Consider the following 18,438-nt stretch of genomic DNA (forward strand, 5'->3'; position numbering starts at 1 on the left):
TTCCACAGAAGCATACCACTTTTGTGGAACGGGCATTTTTGATGGAAAACTGGTTTCATTGGCAAATTTCTGATGGGCTCTAATTTTAAATATTTTAGAAAAAAAGTATCTTTCCATTAATGCTTTTAAATTATCCATTTAAAAGTATCCCTAAATCAAAGCAACAAAATACATAAAGTATCAGAGGGGTAGCCATGTTAGTCTGAATCTGTAAAAAGCAACAGAGGGTCCTGTGGCACCTTTAAGACTAACAGAAGTATTGGGAGCATAAGCTTTCGTGAGTAAGAACTTCACTGGCATTACTTGCATCTGAAGAAGTGAGGTTCTTGGGAGCATAAGCTTTCGTGGGTAAGAACCTCACTTCAGATGCAAGTAATGCCAGTGAGGTTCTTACCCACGAAAGCTTATGCTCCCAATACTTCTGTTAGTCTTGAAGGTGCCACAGGACCCTCTGTTGCAAAATACATAAACACTCCAAGGATCAGAGTTAGGATTATGTTGTGACAAGCCAAGTATTTATACTTTTAAGTAAATACTGATGTTTGTTGCAGGCAGAGTCCAATTTCACTAAATTAAAATGTTTGAGTTTTGTAGATGTGATAGGTATGCACACTTGTCACTTTGCAAATGTATCCAGTTTTATAAATGAAGATTTTGGGGGTCTGAATAGTTATGAGTTCAGAATTTATTTAATTTAATTAAGCTCTAACCAGATAAACCAAGAATACAAACGTTATCCAAACTTGTTTTTCTGTTTTTGAACACAAAACTTGGAAAACTGCTTTATCTTAAGTACTTTACATAGCTTGGAGATCTTAATAATGACAAGTTACCTTAACCAACAATATTTTTATTGATTCAGTATTCGAGCATCATTAGGTTAAGGTCTTTTAGAAAAGCATACCATTAGAAAAATCAGACAAAAGAAATTTAATTTATGACTGACAACTAGTACATGCAGTTTAATAAAATTTTATCAGACTGTGGGAAACATGCTGCCCTTGCGGATAGATGAACAGTTATGAATCTAAATTATTGAACAAGATAACATTTCAAATTTGTTAAAATTTACTGTGGAATAAGTCATTCTAGTCAGTTACCTGGAACTGATTCGTTTCTCAGAACACAAGGCAAAAACAGTGGTTCTTTGTGTCTTTTTTTTTTGCTTAAATAAATCTAGCCACAGGTGCTTTATGGAATATGCATCATTAAGATCAGTTAAAAAAAGATCAGCAGTGAATGCTGCGCCTATATTAAGATCTTCTCCACATATGATTTAGTCTCAGAAAAAGTAGCTTGGTTAAGGGCTGGATTAATCCTGTAGTGCATACATGTAATTGTCTAATTTCATTCTCATGCACCACTATCACATTTTAAGCATTAGTCATTTAGAACAAATAACTGATTTTTTTCCCCAGATGAAAAGGAGTGTCAATATAATTAACTAAATACAGTAAAATGCAATAAAAGACTCCACATAATTTTAAAATCTCCCTTGTCAATATATTTGTATTTACATAACTTCATAAACTTCTAATATGTAATGACCCACTGAAGATATTTTTACAAGGTTATGAATTTATAAACTCAAAGACTCAGAGGCACATAGTTTAAAAGGCCAACAACACTGAAACCAATGAAGTCACAGAAATTGGAATATTTATGGACATATCACTAGTACAAAATAAAAACCACATCCAAAACAGCAACCCACCTTGGAGACATCCTTAAAGTTAGCATGATAAAAAGTTCTCATTTCCTTCAAAAGAAGGATAATTCATCCCTCCTACCAAGCCTAGAAAATCCTATTTACAATTGTACTTTATTCAGCAGGATCACTAAGTTGCGTAATACAGCCACTTCTATTCTGCCATTAGAATTTAATGTTTCTATTACAGTATAGTTATATTTACAAATGAATACAATATTTAACTCTGGTCTTCATTAAGAAGGTTTGAATGAAAACAGATTGTTAAATCACAATACAAACGCTTTTGTGGAAAAAGTGTTTTGAGGAGGATGTGTATTCAGTATCATTCCCAAGGAACAGGATGTCAATACTTCTGATAAAGCTTAAGTTCATCACCAAGAACAGGTCTTTAAATTATGTTAATGAAGATTCTGTGCCAACTTTCACACACTGGGGTTTCTTCAGTCAGTCAACTTTCACCACGCTGTAAATTTTGGTCACAAACCAAAAGCATGCAAAGAATCCAATTGTCCCTATTAAAAAAAAAAAAGTTTTTTCAAAGAGCAGATTCACAAACATGGAAATGTACACGTAGACAATTCTTCTTTCAAAACAATGAGTTACACATTAGTACAACTAGTATAGAGTCTAACACAGAAATTAGAAACTCACTCTCTGTGTAGGATCAAATGACATTTTTCTGTTGACCAGGATATAAGTTTAGGACTACATATTACCCTCCACAGCTGATCGCTTACCAGTGTCAATGGAAAGTTTGCATAAAGATAGAATATGGTATTTATACAGTAACTGAACTTTAATCGAATTTTTATTTATTAATGCTTCATTATGTTCAGCATCACTCAGTGGAAGAACATACTCACCTTTAAGACCAGAGCTATTTCTGTTCTTTGTTTCTCTTTTCTTCCCCTCCCACCCCCCACATCCCCACCCCAAGTCTTTCATTTCCCTCCTTGAAGCATTTCCCTATTGGGTTCACACCCGCATCCTTCCCTATTGCATCGGCTCAAGTGATCAGCTATGTATGACATTAATAGTGTCATTACACTGTTCAGTTGACACCTTAATTACTATGTGCAAACTTATGAAGATAGTACTGCATTGATTTACATACACATTAAAAACCCTTTCCAAATTTGGCAATCAAATGCTAGAAAGATTTTTTTAAATGAAAGGAGAGGTTATTCACCTTGGGCAATAACTGGAGTTTGAGATGTGTGTCCCTGTGAGTGCTCCACTTCAGGTGCACATGCACCGAAGCCTTTGATCACAGATTTTTGGTAGCAATGGCCGTTCGGCCCACACATCCTTGTGCCCCACACACAGGCTTCATAGGGCTGCATGGGCGAATCGCCCTCAGTTCCTTCCCTACCACTAAGACCCATAGTAGGAAACACCTAAGCAGAGAGAAAGGAAGGCAGGTAGCAGAGCCCCTACAGAGGGATACATCTCAAAGAACTTGTTATTACACAAGGTGAGTTGTAAGGTCTGAGGCTTCTTTCTGCAGTAAAAGCAGCAGCCAGAGTGAGAAACAGCAGCATGTACTGAGCTGCAGAGTCCCAGCCTCACATTCCATCTATTGCACCAAAATAATGGCCTATCAGGCTGTTAAGGAGGCAAGCCTGTCCCTACAGAACCTACCATCACCAGATAAAGTCACAGATCTTAAGATGTTTAAAGGAAACTGCTAATATTTTGTCTGGCAAGAAACCACTTAACAGTTGTGATTGTGAAATCTATATTGTTTTGCCTTTATGGTCCCTACTTCTCTATCTGGACCATCTGTCTGATTCTTTATTGTTTGTCTGTTGCATAATTAATTTTTCAAAATTTAAATCAACTAAGGTGGTGGGGCCTGATTATGGTTAAAGAATTGTTTTGTAATGGGCTAGGATTGGTGAAAAACACTGTGTTGTAGCACTTCAGTTTAAAATGATTAGTTAGGGAAAACTAAGCAGGACCCCAATTTTAACTCCCATATATACTCGATCATAACCTGGTTCATTTATAAGCCGACCCCCCCCCCCCCACGATGGATAAGTAAAAATGGAAAATTTTTATGACCCGTTCATAAGTCGACCCTATAATTCAGGGGTCGGCAAACTTTGGCTCCCAGGCCATGAGGATAAGTCGCTGGCGGGCCGACATGATTTGTTTACCTCGAGCGTCTGCAAACAGGAAGGTAAACCTAAGTAAACATAGTGTCCTGGCGTGCCAGCTGCTTACCCTGATGGGCTGGTACAGCAACTGGTGGGGAAATGTTTTTGGGGAGAGAAGCAGGGGGGGTCAGGGGAGTATTCCCTGTGACCACCTCCCACATGACCCCACCCCTAGCCCGGGACCCCCACACTCTCCCCATCCTATCCCTTCCCACCTTATCTGAGGGAAGATGTCTCTGGCCTGGCTGGAGCTGCTCCGGCAGGCTGGGCAGCACGACCGTAGCCTGATCCAGCGGGCCAGACCAGACGGCGCGGCCGCAGCATGTTCCAGCGGGCTGGGCCGGGCAGCGTGGCCGCAGCCTGCTCTGGCGCCCGGGTGGCGCGGCCACAGCCTGCTCTGGGGGGCAGGGCTGAGTGGCACGGCTGCAGCCTGCCAGCCCCAGAGCTGCAGCTGCTTCGGAGGCTGGGTGGAGAGCAGCGTGGCCAGAAGCGGAGAGACTCTGGTCCCGTCTCTTGCCTCTCCTTGCTCCCTCTGTTGGGGGGAGGGGCTGTGTCCCACCTCTCCCTCTCTATACCCGTTCATAAGCCGACCCCCTTCTCTGGTGCTTCCCTTTTTTACTAAAAAAATTCGGCTTATGAACGAGTATATACGGTATATAAACTGGGGTCCAAAGGGAAGTTATTTGGAACCTAACACCAGGGCACAGCCCAGGATCAGAGCTGCCAGACACCCTGCTGATCATACTGTGCAGAAGCTGGAGCTCTGGATGACCTAATCTTGACAGGCCATCAAGAAAAGTTCATCTGCCTTATTGGGAGTGGTGAGCATTATATGCTTAGCATGCGTATTGTTTTGGTAACTGTTAATAAATAGAGGTTAAGGATATTACTGTATAAGGCTCTTTCACTGGTAAAAGGCCCCACAGACCAGTACAGCCCTAAGTCCACTGGGAATGGGTGTTAGCCCTGAGCCACCAGGAATGGGTGTTAGCCCACGGAAGGATAGAGTTGCTTCCCTTATTTCCTTAGTACCCAAAGGGGTGTGTGTGAGAACCCTAAATTGTGTGGGTGACAGAGTAACCTCTCCTCCTCTGTTTAGCGTCCCTGTGGGTGCTCCACTTCAGGTGACCCCCCCCCCCCCAACAGTGACCCCCTTAAGGAGGTGGGAGGTTCAGAACAGAGTCCAGCACTGAAGAGAGAACTGTGTTGCCTTCTTGCAGCCTCCAATCTAGCAGTGTGAACCAAAGCATAATGCCTGGAAAAAGTATGCACTGAAATCCACATTGCAGCTTTGCAGATCTCAGCAAGTGGAACATCCTTGAGTAGACTGTGATCTAGCAGATAGAATGTGCAGTCACTCACATGGGAGGGTGGGCATAAGCCAAACCATAACAGGTAATATATACAGAGATCCATGTAGAGAATGTCTTTTCATGATCCCCTAGACCAGGGGTGGGCAAACTACGGCCCGCGGGCCGAATCCGGCCCTTGATCTCCCGCTGGGGAGCAGGGTCTGGGGCTTGCCCCGCTCCAGCCGGGGAGCAAGATCAGGGGCTGCTCCACGCGGCTCCTGGAAGCAGCAGCAGCAGCAGCGCCTCCCCTCCAGCACCTATGCATAGGGCTGGGGCAGTGTGCAGAGCGGAGCCCCCTGGCTGCCCCTAAGTGCCACCCCTGCATCTCCCGGGAACTGCAGCCAATGGGAGCTGCAGGGGCGGTGCCTGCAGACAGGACAGCACACAGAGCTGCCCGGCCACACTTCAGTTTAGGAGCCAGAGAAGGGACATGCTGCTGCTTCCAGGACCCACTTGAGGTAAGCGCTGCCTGGACCCTGCACCCCTGAGCCTCCCCCTGCACCCCAACTCCCTGCCCTAGCCCTGATCCCCCTCCAAACCCAGCCCAGAGCACCCTCCTGAACCCCAAACCTCTCATCCCCAGCCTGCACCCCCAGCCGGAGCCCTCACACCCCTGCCATGCCCCAACCCCCTTCCGCAGCTCTGATCCCCCTCCCACCCTCCAAACCCCTCAGTCCCAGCCCGGAGCCCCCTCCTGTACCCTGAACTCCTCATTTAAGGCCACACCCCAACCTCAATTTTGCGAGTATTCATGGCCTGCCATACAATTTCTATTCCCAGATGTGGTAGCCCTATTTTGATACCAGCACCTGGTGATTTGCTATCCTGAAACGTAATGTCCACGAAGACTAGTTTTTATGACTGAAAAGATCCAGACACTTCCGGTCCTTGTTACATGGGGTAGCTTTTTGAATATGCTCTCTCCCCCTTTCATTAACTGCGTCCACAACCAGAGAATTTGGTGCCGGATGTGAAAACAAAGTTTTGGAATCCCTGGCCAGAATGTAGGAGTTTTTTTTTGTTTGTTTGTTTTTTTAAATCAGCATCCTTGCATGTACAGATTGCCATTGCTGGAGTTTGCCAGTATAGTCCTGTTTAAACAAGTTACAAGTTTATGTAATTTCAGTATTTGCCAAAGTTGCTATGGTAAAAATATTTTCATGCCCCAGGCTTTAACAAATATAGTTTTTTAAAGATAGTTTAATCATACAGTCAAAGAGGTTTGACATTTGAACTGAAGTTTAAAGACAAAGATTACTTCCTTGATTTCTCGGAGACGGCTCTTTCATTTGAAATTGAGAATAGTTCTGTCCACCCTTTTTTGGTGAGGTGTGATAGATGTACCAAAAATATACTGTTGGGCACAAAAGCTGTGCTGATGAAGTTACACTGACCACCTTAACATTATTCCTTCAAAACTACAACTAAAAATCAGAAAAATGGTTGACATAGATGGCTTTCATAGCATCTGTTATGGGAACCTTTGTTTCCCAGAAAAATTAGGCCAGGACAAAAGCCATTCAGATAGGTATACTAAGGCAAAATCAGCTAATATTATTGTAGCTTTAACGTGTGAGGGCCAACTAACTATTTAAGACAACATGTTTTGATTTAAGTTTTGACAAGGAGCATGATGGAAATTCAGCAATAACTCATATGCTGTAAAATCCTGTGAAGAATCATGAATGATATCATGGTAATTTTTTTCACGCTTGCTAAACTAGTGATGTTTAACTGACTCATTTACTATGATACGTAGTTGTGGGCCCAGCTGTGAGTCACGAAGATTTGTCATGTAGCTCCCAGTATCCTGCCTGCTGAGTTTGATCAATGACCTGGAATGCAGTATGGAAGCAAGTGCCTGAAGCATGTGTTACACTGACACAGCAGCAGGGCACCGTCAAAACCCTTCCTGATACTGACAATTTTTAACGGATGAGTAAGCAGTAGCAGAACATTTTGATACACCAATTACAATTTTTTCTTTTTAGTTTGTATATCATCTTGGCACAGGAAGCTACTTGCCTTTAGGAGCAGATTTTGGTAAATAGCTGTTCCATTTAAGAGTTCTGAGAAGAACATATCCCTTAACTCTCCCTCTTTATATAAACACTTATCCCCAGTACATTTCAGTAATTCTATAGATTTTAGAGTGCATCTAATTTTTGGAAGAAACAGCAAACTGAAATCTATTATAGTATGGACGTTATTCTGAGACCAAAAGAGTGAATTTAGAAATATGGTTGAGTCGTTTGATGTCCTTTTAGAACATTCAAGGATTATATAGTTTCAGAAAATCTAAATACAGAAATGTTCAGTTAAAGTTTCAATACCAACTTTAATTCTGCCTGTATCCTCACCGAACTTCAAGTTAGAGAGACTGACCAAGTACCACATAAAACTAAGAACATGAACTCCAGAAGTATATTTTAGTTGTCTAATATAACTTACATACCCTTGAGCCCAGTATCAGGTACAAAGGGCTAGTGGGGACAATGTCATGGCAGATAAAAGGTAAGATACTTGTAACTTCTGTCCTGAGCCCATAATTGTCATCAGACTCTGCACAGCTGATTGCTGATAGTCAGCTGCTGATGCAACATTTATGACCCAGGCTGAGTGGGCAAGGGACAGGAGATGCACTGGATATATCTTAATGCCCTCAGATTACAGTTTATGACATGTTAACTGACCTAAGGGAAGGAGGGCAAGTGGAAGCTGGCAGATGCATGTTGCCTGAGGTGCAAAGAGGCTGTCATGCTAGGCCTACCACACTAATCCCTCCATGGAGAAGAGAGCTGAAGTAAAGTCCCTACCTGACTGTATGCAGTATTCTGGGGTTTATAGCCAGCATGACTAGAATGGACTGGTTAGAAGACTTCTCTAGATCAGCAGTGAGGCTGATACACTTTGGTTTCTGGCCAATATTACAATATCATCAAGGCAGACAGAGGTCTCGTTTGTACTAAAAAAAAAAAAAAAGAGTTACCATATATACTCATTCGTAAGCCGAATATTTCTGATAAAAAAAGTGACGCATCAATGGCTTATAAACGGGTCTACACCAAAATTTGATGATTTTAAAAACTCTATGGAGTCATTGAATTGAATATCTAATACATTGTCCTTTTGTTTACCTGGAGCATCTGCAGGCATGGAGCCCTTCAGCTCCCTGTGGCCGCGGTTTGCTGTTCCCAGCCACCGGGAGCTGCGGGAACGGCGAACCACAACCACAGAGAGCTGAGGGGCTCCATGCCTGCAGAAGCTCCAAGTAAACAAAATGTCCCGACCTGCCAGCGGCTTACCCTGATGGGCCAGGAGCCAAAGTTTGCCAACTCCTGAAATATAGGGTTGGCTTCTGAAAGGGTCATACAATTTTTGCTATTTTTATCCAACATCTTGAGGGGGGGGAAGGGAGGTTCGGCTTATAAACGAACAGGCTAATGGACGAGTATATATGGTAATTAATGCAACTAACTCAATTTAAAATCAATGTATCTAAGGAAGGCTTAAGTATGTGTAAATGCATCTATACTAGGAGTTTAAATCAATGTAATTAAATCTATTTAAAAGTGATCTAGTTAGAGCAATGCAATTTTTCTAATATAACCAAGCCCAGAGTTCTCTATCGCAGTCTGAGATGCTGTTTGTCTCTACCCCTCAAGTATGGTCTAGAAGCAGGATGGTAGAATAAAGGAGAGCAGAACTTCTAGCCTGTATGTTGGGAGTGATTAACTTATTAGTATATAGAATATGAATAGAGAAGTAGTAAATTGTGACTTACAGAAATACATATGGATTAGGTGAAGGCATTTAATTTACAGGTGGAAGGAGTATCAGATTAAAAATGCAGGTAATGTGCAGTTAATAGATGAAGGTTTTTAATTTTTTTGTAGCTAATATTCTGTTACTATTTTAAAAGGACAATATTCTCAAACGTAGGTTCTTGTTTTCCCTAGGAGTTTTCTTTTTAAAATGCAAAAAACACCCCTCCTCCCCATATGCTCATTTAAGTCAAATACAGCTGAAATGACTTTGCTCACAACTTTAGTGAAACTTTTAACAAAAGTTAAAAGGTCTGATGGCCGGGACTTTAATTTCTGTGTAGCGCTTGGGCTATAAACTTGTATCCGCCAAAAGCAGATCCATTTCACAGGCCACGGGGAAGTATTAAGCCTCTCCAACACAACTTCTGTTGCTTGTAACCTTGGAAAGCCCTCCACATTTCAAGCCTTAGGTATGTCTACACTTACACTGCTATAGCACTTAGTGAAGACACTACCTACAACAATGGAAGAGTGTCTCCCATTGGTGTACGTACTCGACTTCCCCAAGAAGCAGTAGCTATGCTGACAGGAGAAACCCTCCCACTGACATAGCATTGTCTACACAGGTGGTGAGGTTGGTATAATTATGTTGCCTAGGGGAGTAGATTTTCCACATCCCTGAGTGACAGTTATACCAACCTAAGTTTGTAGTATAGACCAGGGCTTAGAAAGGCCACCACTATAGACTGTGAAGCTCACGAGGATTCGGTTACAAATGCTGCTGGCCTGGTGCTCAAAATTTTTAAGCTTTCTGGGAGTAGGCAGTGGTGGTACCTATCAGTACGGAAGCGGGGGGCGCAAAAGAGCAACCCCCATGTCTGGGCAGCATGTCTCAGTGAAGCCCGCTTTTCAGTGTGCAAGAAGATAGAGGAAGCATTCCAGTATTGTGGCAGGAACTAATGGACAGAGAAAGCAGGGATCTGAGGGGAGCGAATGAGGAGATGGGGGAAAAGATTTCATTATTTGTCCTCAGTAACTGGGAAAGGAGATGAAAGATCCCAGTAGCAAGATCTTTAGGTAAGAGCTCTGGCAGCTGACAGATTTTCCTAAAAGCACCACTTTTAAATAACCACGGTAACTTCAAGTCTAGTGGTCAGTTTAGATTTTGAAGGGTACCTTTGCAACGAAAAGAAAGACAGAAGGAAAGAAGGAAGGAAAGATCCATTTCAATGAGCATCAGACCTCATGGAAGTTAACACAAAGATTAAACTCCACCTTTGTAAAACAAACAAAAATACCCACCCCCTTGTTTTTAGTTCTTACTGAAGCCCAATAGGTAAAAGGGTCAATTTTGTAAAGCTTATAATGGAAGTAGTCTTACAAGGGAGTTATTAATAGGACTTCATCATAACACTGCTCTGAAAAGCCCACATCTCCAAGAAACAAGATAACACTCAGGCAACAAAACTATCTGCAGGATATTCAATACTTAAAGCTTCAAATTTTGCAAGAACATCACACTTCAAAATCCAAAACCCACTACACCATTATATTACCTTTATTTCTAGAACGTACCATCCCCTGTAGTTCAGTAACATTTCAGGATAAAAATGCAGCTCAATCTAGGACCACCTGCTGACACATGTAACATTTATACCTTGCAATGCATCCCCCCTCCCTGTTTAACTTTTTAAAACATGCTTGTATCATAAAATCATAGAACTGGAAGGGACCTCTAGAGGTCTTCTAGTCCAGTCCCCTGCACTCAAGACAGGACTAAGTATTATCTAGATCATCTCTGACAGGTGTTGTCTAACCTGTTCTTAAAAATCTCCAATGACAGAGATTCCACAACATCCCTAGGCAATTTATTCCAGTGCTTAACTAACCTGACAGTTGGGAAGTTTTTCCTAATGTCCAACCTAAACCACCCTTGATGGAATTTAAGCCCATAATCACAATTTTTGACTACATTTGATAGTTCCATGTCTCAATTATCCTCTGCATAAGGCATGTTTTAGAACTCATGTGATCATGGACCCTTTCATAGCTTCCAGCATATGTCCTTCAGCTTAAACCCTGTTAAATATGTACGCATATATTCTGTAAGTGGGATGTAATATCACATTAAACAATTCACACAACTATAGTTAACACTGAAAGTTTGGAAGACAATTTTAGGCACGTGCTTAAATGCAGCCTAGTTTCAACAGCAGGAGTTACCAATAGCAATATTAGGTAAATAGAAATATGTTAGTGTATTGTACAAGGTATAAATATGATTCTTCAGTTACTATTTTAATCCTTTGAAGACAGGGGCTGAGATTTCTGACACAGTTTATAGCAAAATATATTAGCATAATAATAGCTGACCTGAAATCAAGGGTTTAACATTCAGCTATGGTTTCACATAAAGATTCGGATATTTTTATTTATGATATTTTTAGTGTTCCATTGCACACTCAACTAAAATTAGAGCTAGCGATATCAAGAACCAAGGTTTCAATATACTTACCTGTGAAAAGAAAGAAGATCAAAACCATTATCATGGTGTAACCAAAGTACAAAATGGTGCTTGCTGTCCCTGTGATTTGCAGTTTAGAAAAGAAATAGTGTATTGCATATATCAGAAAATAAACTGCAGTAAAGCCACTGGTAAGGAAGGAACGCCACTGCCAGTGATAATCCTAGAAGAAAAGAAAAACCTAAGTAATATTTCCTGAAACCTGAACTCGACCAATTACTAGATGCAAAATTACAAGTGAAATTTTCCTACTGGGTATTTAATATTAAACAGCTAAAGATAAAATTTTATTACTTTGGATCACTTAATCACAGTTCATAATATGAATCAGAAAGTCAACGATCTACATCAAAAAGGCAAAAATCTACAAGCCCAAGTAACAAGAGCCAGATTTTTAAGGGTGCATGCAAATATTAACTTGTACCAGTCAAGCACATGCACCAAAAAGGAAATACTTTTGACAAAGCAAAGGCTTCTGTCTAGTCAACTGACTTATACCGAAAATAGTGAGATGGATAACTGAAGATGAGCTATCTCTCACTGGTACTGAATCTGGGTACAAACTTGTTCAAAATAATATCTGTAATGAGAACTCTTATCAGAAAGGAGCAATGAGTGTCCAATCACATTTTAAGCTGATCTTAATAGGATCTTAGTTATCCTAGTAGTGTTAAATTCTGGAATGATAATATTTCCAGTTATAGAAGTTGGATTTTGTGAAAGTGTCCTGGATATTGTATAAAGTGTGACTAGTGAAGAATATTTCTTACCTCTGCACACAGATGGAAATAGCAAAGCAGTATAGTGGCCTCAGAACATGTAATGACCAAAATAATGAACACAAGAAACAGGAAGCCAAACATATAATACATCTGATGGGACCTACAATCAAAACAGAGGATTAAAATAAGATAAAATGTATTTTGGAGGAAAATGGCATCTCTCAATATGAAAAAGCAGCATTAGCACAAGATGATCATTTTTAGTATAGTCTGAAGCTTAAACAATATTTTCTCCTTATCACAAGGGTAGGGTGTCATTGGTGCGGACACAAGTGGAAGTTAACTTCTGCTTTGTTTTTCAAACTGGGAATGCATGATTCAGCAGCTCTACTCCAAAATGGCAAGCAAAAGCTCAAAACCTAAAACTTCTCTCACATTTGGAGGTTTATGAAGAGAGAGAAACTGAACTGGACACATCACCAGTGAAATCCTGGCTCCACTGAAGTCCATTGAATGGCAAAGCTCCCACTGACTTCAGTAGAGCCAGGTTTTCACTCCACATTTCAATCAGAAAGTGGCAGAGTGGTAAAACAGAAAAAGTGTCAATACTTCAGATTTGTGTATTAGCACCGACTTCTGAGTGAAACAGCTTAGAGAGATTGGAAACTAGATTGTGCCAGAAAGAGGACAGATTTCTCATACAAGAGCAGTTTGTTAGCATGCTCAGAGTACACATCTGAATTCACAGACGCTGTACGAGTATTTAGTGGATTATTTTGAATGGTTAAAGGAATTATTTCCTAATGCCTATATGAAGATTTGGGGAAAGGAAAAATCTGTTTTCCTGACGCAATAATTCTGTTCTATAAAGACTAAATTAATAAATCAATGTAATATACTGTTCACTTCTTTCAAATATCTACCATAATGTCAGTTTCAGAGGCACTTCTGTATGAAGTAATAGGTGTAGTGCAGTGGTTCTCAAACTTTTGTACTGGTGACCCCTTTCACATAGAAAGCCTCTGAGTGCGACCCCCCCTTATAAATTAAAAACACTTTTTTCATATATTTACCACCATTATAAATGCTGGATGCAAAGTGAGGTTTGGGGTGCAGACTGACAGCTCGCGACCCCCCCATATAACAACCTCACGACCCCTTGAGGGGTCCCAACCCCCAGTTTGAGAACCCCTGGTGTAGTGCATAAAACTTAGTGATTTGAATACTGCAGGTCAGCTGTATGCTGGTAAGAATGAGTTATTTCTCTACACACATGGAGAGAAATAAAACAGCATGGAGTGCTTTCTGAGTGGCAGAATATTAAATGACAACCATTTTTGTTTCTTGTGAAATGATCAGTACTTTAGAAAACACTACGGGCGGGCTCAAGCTCTCTAAAGAAAAGGTTCAAAGAGAAAAGTTACAGCTTATATGTTGGCATTCAAATAAGTTAACTCACCAAATACTATTTAGAATGAAGAAAAGTTGTATAAAGATGCACCCGAAGGGCAGAATCCCTCCCATGATAATGCCAGGTAATGGTTTTGTGTAGAATGATTGTTCAGGAATCTGACGAGGAATCTGATTGGTACGAACTGGGTGTTCAATAGCCTTTAAAGAAAAGAAGAAAAGATTCCTAAATATGTAACAATTAAATACATTTGACACTAGCAGTAGCAAAAATCTACTTAAATTTGTATTTAACAACAAACTGGTAGCCACCTAGTACCTTACTGTCATTGTTTCTAGCAGCCCAATTGCCAACAGCCTCAGAGCAAACGAAAATAGTAGGGTTGTCAAGAGATTAAAAAAATTAATAGCGATTAATCACGCTGATTAACAACAACAGAATACCATTTATTTAAATATTTTTGGATGTTTTCTACATTTTCAAACATTGATTAATTACAACACAGAATACAGTGCTCACTTTATATTTATTTTTTATTACAAATATTTGCACTGTAAAAAGCCAAGAGAACTATCATTTTTACAGTGCAAATATTTGTAATAAAAATATAACATGAGCACTGTACACTTTGTATTCTGTGTTGTAACTGAAATAGACATTTGAAAATGTAGAAAACATCCAAAAATATGTAATAAATTTTAATTGGTATTCTATTGTTCAACAGTGATTAATCACAATTAATTTTATACTTGATTAATTTAGAGTTAATCGCGTGAGTTAACTGCAATTAATCGACAGCCCTAAAAAATAGGTAATAGACTTCTTGAAAGATTACTGTTAATGAAGATGTAGCAACTGATCTCTTGCTACTCTCCTTGTGTCATACTGCCACAGTTTTTATCAGCTCAGGCACTGAAAGAGAACCCCCCTTGATTTCAGAGAGGAACTCTCAGCTCCAGAATAAACTGTTCTTCCCAATCTAAAATAGCCCTGTTCAGTCAACTTTCAGGGCATGCTGCAAGGAGAATATGGTAGTGTGAGCTGCTGAGAATAAGGCCTGTAGGAATTAGGTCTGAGTGGGGGGAGGGTAGTTTTGCAGGGTGGGTGAGTGGTATTTAATATAATTTTTGTTCTTGTAATTAACTCATCAAGGGCACCAACAGCTTTGGTAGGAGTCCTTTTTTATTTTTGCATAAATCCACATAAAAATAAAGGCAACACAAATGATTATGCTCAATGGCCCATTAAGTCTTCCTTTTTAAGATATCGATCTTTGCCACATGAGAAATGGCCTTCCACAATGTCTCACTTAGGGAAGTGGAATACCAAAAGATTCCACCATAGGCCTCATCCCTTCCTCAGATTCTGAACTAGAATTAAGAACCATAGAAAAAAAGCAAGGAAGGAATAATTAAGAAATCCAGTAAGTGGTTACCCTCATACCTGACTCAATCAACAAAACTCACTAGGAATTAAAGAGAAGTCATCAACACCCAGAATGCCCTAAACCACTGCTTAATCTAAAGAAGCCTCAGGAGTCAAATCCACTGATCACAAAGACCTAACATTAAACTAAAAGAGACCTATTCATTATCAAATATCTAAAGGGACTTGAGAAACTGTCAGTGGAATCCCAAGATCAGTTGAATGCTAATGGAATCGAGCCGGGCTGGAGGTGGATCACTTTTGGACTCTGTTACCGCAATAGCCACAGTACATGCAGTTTACACCCACATAAATCACTTACATTTTTCTTAAAACCAAAGTAGGCACCAATAAATGTCAGTGGCACAGATATGCAAAACCAAAGTGCCAAAATAGCAACCAAAGTTCCAAAGGGAATAGCTGCTGAAGATCCTTCTCCCCAAAGAATGAGGTTCATGATAAAGAAATCCGCAAATACAATTCTGAAAAATATACAACATGCTTAAAAAAAAGAAAGAAACAGGAATGCCCAATAATATTTTTATATTATTATTGAAACCATATTACTGTATTAATATCTTAGTGTAATATACATTAAGACCAATTGACACAGAAAATATCAAATGAAGAGGTCAAGCTAGTCTTTCTTTCTTAGCCTAGTGGAATTCAACTCCAGCAGGAGCTGACGTTCCAACTAAGCTGTTTCAAATATATGCCTGTCGTAACTGCACTTCAGGGGAAGACTGCTTGCTGTGATTAAGTAGAAAAATTTAACACAAGGGTTGTACAATATGCGACACCATATAAGACCAACTACAGTGTGGTCTAAGAAACAGCCTAGAGAGTAAAACAAATACATGAAAAAAAAAAAAAAAAAAAAGTGTGCCTGGTCAGAAACTTACTACTGTCATGCTACTACTACATAATCAACCTTTTCACATGGTGAGAGTAAACAAAAAAAGATTTGTCTTTGTCAAATGCACCTTGCTGTTCACGTGGCTTCTGGCACGAAAAGAAGATGTAGTAGGTTTATAGGTATAACTGAAGCTTTAAAAATTAGCTATATCAGAAATGTAACAAGTATGAATAGTCATTTAGAGATTTAACTTACCCAGGACAAAGGAATGATGTCAGCAGGACATTTGTTTTCCATTTCTCACCACCAAAAGCTGTATTAAAATATTTGATAGCTATCAAAATGTGCATTAAGTGCACAGATTACAGTTTATTTTAATAGTACATTATTTAACAGTTATACTTAGGCAGGCCAGCAGAACATTATTTGAACTCCAGTAAATTAAGATCAAAACATTACACTAAAAATATTTAGTTATGGAAAACTGATTTTGCTTTATTGCTTTGCTCCTCAATTACACAGCTTCCTATCAAAAGAAACATTTAAGACTACAATAATGAAAATGAAAATAAATAAGGTGTCAAAATTGTTATTTTATTATACACACGTTTCCCCTCCTCCCTATAAAGCTAAATGCATTATGGATAAGGGCCAAACTCCATGTGAGGTAGAAACTTTTGCATAAGTAAGGTAAGAAGAATTAGGTGCTTAGTCATCCATAGTGTATTTAACTTAGTACGTTAAAAAGGGACCTTGATTTAAAGGATACTCAAATCATCTTCGAGAATTAAACTTTTTGATCACTCCAGGCTTACACTATCTTATTTAACATTCAGATTAAGGTTTGATTAGAATAAATTAGCAGTATAAATTACGAATCAAGATATTTTTACATATTTGCAACGATACTGATGTAAACAAAATTTATAGCTAGGAATCTTTTAAAAAATGATCAGTTTAATCATTATTGGTAAACTCTATCCAAATTTTTAAAGAGCCAACATCAGTGCTCCTTACGAATCCTAGAAATATTACGAAAAGAGTGATATTCAAATACTAAATCAGCTTGGTTTAGAAGGACTTTTAAAGGTGTGCCAAATTTATAGGAATTCTAGTCATATGTGCCAGTAGGACAAACTTCTTGTCTGAATTCAGCAAAGCTGGCAATTTCATCTGAGCTCTGTCATAATAATAATTGTTTTTATTTCAGGAGTCAGGTACGATTACTATTAGATTGTGCTAATTAAGTTTCCATCCTTATTTAGCATGTTGGTAGGAACTGGTAGTGTCTATTAACACTAACTAGTCTGAGCTTGGGCTCAAATCTTCTAATAAATTGTTTAAATTGTCTAGTTCATAATATTTTTAAACTGTATATAGCTTTATATTTCTGCATATTTACAGTGGTTTGAGCATTGGCCTGCTAAACCCAGGGTTGAGCAGGTGGTTGGACTAGATGACCTCCTGAGGTCCCTTCCAACCCTGATATTCCATGATTCTATAATTAAATACTGTAATAAATGTACAGCTTTTTAGTTCATGTGATACACTGTGCTGATCACATCATTTGATGAGAATTGCAGACAGAATAAATTGGAATTAGCAAATAGTCACCTCACAGTTTGCTAGTCCAGTAGAGTATCCAAATACTGGCTGACAAGTTACTCTGATCACTAAACCCATTAGGGGATACTACCATTAGCCACCTACTTCCCCAATTACATGGTATTAGGTTTGATGCCATAACCCCTCAAATAACGTTTCTCTTGAAGGGGGAATCAGGACTTGGACAAAAGATTCCTCAATTTATTTTGAACTTTGAAACACCTGCCCCATAGTCTAATCAACTCTGCAGGTCCCTTTCAAACCAACTTGCAACCCTGTAGTCAGGAATGGGATAAGTTAATGACTATTTTACTACCGCCACTAGTGAACACCCACCCTACAAACTGTAACAAAATGAGACTATTTCCAGAGTACAAACTCCAAAACAGTTTCTGGAAGATGAAAGAAGTCCAAGGCCATTCTGTAACCGGGGGAAATGCCTTCCTAAAACCAGTGTTAATATCCAAAGTGTGCCTGTAGAGACTTAGCACCAGTCAGCCATAAGCAGTTCATATCTTAAACTAAATAAGGCAGTAAGGAAAAGCTTTGGATGCAATGGCATTCTTGGCCCTGTAGCAAGTCTCCCCTGAGGCAGAGGAAGAACCATGTACTTTCCTTCAGCACTTGAATGGGCCAGTTGAGAGAGAGAGGGCCAGCTCACTATCATAAGGCACCAAAACACCAGAGGGAAGACCTCCAGGGTCAGCAAAGACCCTATGACATCTATTTCCCTGACTAAAGCAACACCCGGATGAAGAGGGCAGGTATTAACTGAAAAGGGGCAAAAGCTAAACTCTGTATTTTCAAATACATATCACCACCCCCTGCAAAAAATTAAAGCAACTACTGTAATTCGGTAATGTAGGAAAACAATGAAATTATAAAACTGTCAGAAATCACTACCTG

At 39.6% G+C, this 18,438-nt stretch overlaps 1 protein-coding gene across 1 annotated transcript in view; it reads right to left on the reverse strand.

Annotated features, from left to right (window-relative positions):
* Positions 1-1,154: 1,154 nt before the first annotated feature.
* TM9SF2 (transmembrane 9 superfamily member 2) overlaps positions 1,155-18,438 on the reverse strand; it is a 58,543-nt gene continuing 41,259 nt past the window's right edge. The window contains exons 12-17 of the mRNA XM_034758215.1: positions 16,183-16,240; positions 15,394-15,553; positions 13,695-13,846; positions 12,284-12,395; positions 11,505-11,676; positions 1,155-2,223 (exon numbers count right to left, since the gene is read on the reverse strand). Of these exons, the coding sequence (XP_034614106.1) occupies positions 2,156-2,223; positions 11,505-11,676; positions 12,284-12,395; positions 13,695-13,846; positions 15,394-15,553; positions 16,183-16,240 (722 nt within the window). The 3' untranslated portion in view covers positions 1,155-2,155. The remainder of the gene's footprint in view (positions 2,224-11,504; positions 11,677-12,283; positions 12,396-13,694; positions 13,847-15,393; positions 15,554-16,182; positions 16,241-18,438) is intronic.

Source organism: Trachemys scripta, chromosome 1, assembly GCF_013100865.1.
Source record: "Trachemys scripta elegans isolate TJP31775 chromosome 1, CAS_Tse_1.0, whole genome shotgun sequence".
In the NCBI taxonomy this organism is placed as follows: domain Eukaryota; kingdom Metazoa; phylum Chordata; order Testudines; family Emydidae; genus Trachemys; species Trachemys scripta.